At 37.7% G+C, this 4,256-nt stretch overlaps 2 protein-coding genes across 5 annotated transcripts in view; both read right to left on the minus strand.

The window, feature by feature from the left end:
• The window catches only part of LOC107710784 (protein RER1-like), an 8,324-nt gene extending 4,619 nt beyond the window's left edge, over nt 1-3,705 (minus strand). For 3 of the 4 annotated variants that reach the window (XM_016515633.1, XM_016515632.1, XM_016515630.1), the window contains exons 1-4: nt 3,588-3,705; nt 790-875; nt 609-713; nt 316-415 (exon numbers count right to left, since the gene is read on the minus strand). In XM_016515633.1, coding sequence (XP_016371119.1) covers nt 316-415; nt 609-713; nt 790-870 — 286 coding nt within the window. In that variant the 5' untranslated portion in view covers nt 871-875; nt 3,588-3,705. Of the gene's footprint in view, nt 1-315; nt 416-608; nt 714-789; nt 876-1,959; nt 1,989-3,587 lie in introns of those variants that run through there. The other variant, XM_016515631.1, reaches the window with a different exon arrangement.
• The window catches only part of LOC107710766 (tumor protein p73-like), a 33,797-nt gene continuing 30,426 nt past the window's right edge, over nt 886-4,256 (minus strand). Inside the window, exon 7 of the mRNA XM_016515614.1 lies at nt 886-896. The gene's annotated coding sequence lies outside the window, so the exon portion shown is untranslated. The remainder of the gene's footprint in view (nt 897-4,256) is intronic.

Consider the following 4,256-nt stretch of genomic DNA (forward strand, 5'->3'; position numbering starts at 1 on the left):
CCATTGTTGTGTATGTTTGTTCGCGCTTGCCTTTAAAATCAACACGTACTGCGCATGTCTACATACCTAACACGAACTACGCACGCGCATGACGTCACCGTTTTCAAAGATTCCCGTATTGGGTGTTTACACGGAAACGATAACGGTGCCGTTTTCAAAAACTTGCACTTTGAAACCCGTTTTCAAAAATATGCGTTTTCAGTCCCCAAAACGACGTTGTTGTGTAAACGAACAGGCAAAACGCAGAAAAAGTTTCCCGTTTTTGGCTGAAAACGTATAAACGGTCCCTTAGATCATTTTAAATCCCAGTCCTACCTGGATCATCCAGCAATGAGGGATCCACTTTTGGTGAGAGGAAAGCAATGAAGAGGTTTAGGTGGTAGATCCCAAGAGCATATGTGACTATGTACCACCCCTAATAAAAGACAGAAGGGTTTCGTTACATTTGATTCACCTTTTGTAATAAAAAATGCAAGAACATTCCCATCAGTCTACAACTGCATGATAACGGTACCCATATTGTCAAAGTACAAATGAATCGGATAAAACAGATGCAAACATTCCTAAACAGCTGCGAGAGTATTATTTCTAAAGCATGGTGTTTTTACCTGTAGTATATATACTCTGAGCATATATATGGCCGTTAGGATAAGAGTGGCCGCCCATCGGACTGCTGAGAACGGTGTTGACTTGTCCAACCATGACTGATAAATCTGCATTTAAAAGAGAAACAGTTCTCATTATCCGAAAACTCAAAATCACTCAAACAGTCATTTCCAAGAGCCTGACCTGCCCGAGCCGTTTAAAGAAGTTTCCGATCGCTGATGGTCTCCCATGGATGGATTCACCGGCACTGTCTCCTTCTGGCATTCTGTCTGTGAATTTAGAGGAACATACTGAGTGTACAGTGAAAACAGGAATATTTTTACATGATGTTTTCATTTTAACAGTTAAATTACAATGCAAACCACTACTACCCATCTACCCAGAAATAACACAATTAGGGACGCACGATATTGGATTTTTGTCAATATGCCGATAATTTTCAACTCATTTTGGCCGATACCGATATATAATTATTTTTAATTTTGGTTAGTTTTTAACAAGAACTTATTTGCTAGAATTAAATAAACAATAATAAAGTTCTTTTATAGTTACAGTACATTGAATATTTAAAAATAACTATAAATAAACTATATATTAATCACTGCATTTCTTTTTCAGAAAGATGCAGTGGTAACCGTAACACTTTATTTTATGATTTAACATTTGTAAATGGTCTAAAGCAAGTTGTAAAATTTCAGAAAATCTTTTAGAGCTCATAATTTATTTTAAAAAATATAACGTATTACACATTAATGAAGAAATCAGTATGAAATTATTTAATTTAAGTGTCATGTTTGTGATTATTGTTTTTTTTTTTGTTCATGTAAGCTATAGCTTCTGACCTTTAAATCGATAAATACTCATGATTTTATGGCATCAATTACTGCTTTATTTAATCAGAAACACAGTCTAAATATTATTTGTGTATTTTGCTTTCATTTTATTAGAAGTAGGCCAACAGCGCCCCCTACAGAATTAAAACTCCTTACTGAGCAGGCGTTAGGACCCATGGGAGGCTACCGCTGCAGTGCTATTACTGTTTACTCTATCACACACTTGAGTGCGTCATTCTGGACATGCATTCTCAGTTTAAATGCAGATCCAAAACAGTGAATCTTAATCACCATTCAGGCAAAATTTTGCTTCAAGAATGAGCCACAATGTATATTATTTGTATGTCAAAAACTACAGTGATTTCAGTGCCGAACCTGCGATTCTTGGTTCAGATACGCGTCTATTTCCTGACGTTTACACCAAACAGGACAGAGCATGCAAATGAACAGTAGCTTTAGCTCCGGTACAGATCTATTCGCAGTCTGTTCTCATTAGAAAACCGGCGAAGCAGACACTTACCTCAAAGTTTATTACATAAACTCCCTGATCTCTTATCGGCAAGACATATCGGCATCATTTTTCATATCGGGCCGATATTTATATTTAAAGCCATTATCGGCCGATTCCGATATTGGTCCGATAATATCGTGCATCCCTCGGATCACTGACCTCACTGTCTGCACAAATCTATTGTATCCCACGGTCTACTAAAGCATGTTTGTCTGTATATTATAACTGCTCTTATAACTCATAATGCTGTTGAACAGCTACGACATCCTAATTTATGTTTCTAAAAGTGTTTTACACTCAAACCGTGGAGAATTATAACTGATGCTTTCATTTCTATGTTGTAGCAAGATTACGCTATTTGAAGCCTCGATATAAATCTTTTTAAACCTTGAAAAATGAGGTGTGAAAACCAAGCTCTCATTTGTGTTATTTTCGTAATGAAGGCAGTGTTTTGAAGCAACTCCTTGTCAAAAACCCTAAAGGAAAATGTAAATCCTCTATTTACACAATTCTATAATCCTTCATACAATTTCTATAAATCCTAATGGGTCATAAAAAAAAGCCCATGACATTTATACAACTTTTTTTCTTTTTCTTTTTTAAACAGAAGTTCAAAATATTTTGTAAAATAAATTGCAGCAATATTGTCTGTGATTTACTATCTTTTAATTGAATTTTACTGTAATATCTCACAGATCAGCTTCACATCACCGACTTGCTCTTTAAGATATTGTCATTGGCCATTAAGAAAACTCATATTAGTCGAGCACTACTTGTTTATTTTTGATAATTTCTACATGTATCTGGATAAAGTCAAGAATTTCACATTGAATGATTGTCTTTAAATGTCCTACAAGAGCATTTGTCCGATCGGTAATCACACTTGTCCTAACAATTTCTTCTGAATCATAGAAGAAGAGACAAAATAGAAAACTGTAGGACTGTTTCAAGAAATGCCAACAAAAATCCAGTTCACATTGCTTAAGGGTTTTTCTTTGGATCAGCTGATTTGCTGTGTGCTGTCAGTGAGTGACACTTCACAGTCGGGGTTATGGGTGGTGTTCAGTTACGTTTGGTGTTTAAAACCCAAACATTTGTTAACTATATGATTCAACCTCGCGCAGATCCTGACATTTTGCCCATTTCCGTCAAATACGAGTGGATTTAATGAAACTGATTTCCTGGTAGTAAAGCAAGGGAAGCCTCCGTGTGCTAACCTACAGATGCGATCTGAGGCAAAGTCCAAAACACAACCGCGTCAATGAACAAGAGGCTGTTCGAGTATAATAATCAGCCTAAATCAAGATCCTTCAATAAAACGGCGCATAAACTGAATGAAGAACCGGTTTGGTTTCCCTGCAAAAGACAGAAGCCTCAAAGCAGCTCATCGGCCTCATCTTTCACTCACTGCTACGCAATCTAATACATCAATCTGGCGAAAAACATGTATATTATTTGTATGTCAAAAACTACAGTGATTTCAGTGCCGAACCTGCGATTCCTGGTTCAGATACGCGTCTATTTCCTGACGTTTACACCAAACAGGACAGAGCATGCAAATGAACAGTAGCTTTAGCTCCGGTACAGATCTATTCGCAGTCTGTTCTCATTAGAAAACCGGCGAAGCAGACACTTACCTCAAAGTTTATTACATAAACTCCCTGATAATGTAACCAAATAACTTGAAGGCTAATAGTCAGACCTCGTAAGCTAATTTGCTATTTAGCATCGGCGGTTAGCCGCAGCTGAGAGGGCGCAATGCATGCTGATTAGTGTAGTTTTTAGAACAGGTCTTCTACGTTAGCACAACATGCGCAGAGGGACTGCGGAGCGTCGGAGCCAGCAGATCGTCCTCCACTGGACTGACCCAGCAGGTTCTGCATGGAGTGAAAACTCTTGGGCACCACGGGTTTGAAGGCAGACGGCCGGACCAGAGCAGAATTATTCTGAACGAGGAAAACACAGCAGGTTCTTACAATAATACATCATTAAACAGCCGTCATTAAGTATCTATCTATCTATCTATCTATCTATCTGTCTGTCTGTCTACCTATCTATCTATCCATCCATCCATCCGTCCGTCCATCTATCTATCTATCTATCTATCTGTCTATCTGTCTGTCTGTCTGTCTGTCTATGTATGTATGTATGTATGTATGTATGTATGTATGTATGTATGTCTGTCTGTCTGTCTGTCTGTCTATCTATCTATCTATCTGTCTGTCTGTCTGTCTGTCTGTCTATCCGTCCGTCTGTCTGTCTATCTATCTATCTATCTGTCTGCTTTTCTAATAGACTGTATGTAT

Source organism: Sinocyclocheilus rhinocerous, unplaced genomic scaffold (genome assembly GCF_001515625.1).
Source record: "Sinocyclocheilus rhinocerous isolate Xijiao unplaced genomic scaffold, SAMN03320098_v1.1 scaffold1048, whole genome shotgun sequence".
Lineage (NCBI taxonomy): Eukaryota > Metazoa > Chordata > Actinopteri > Cypriniformes > Cyprinidae > Sinocyclocheilus > Sinocyclocheilus rhinocerous.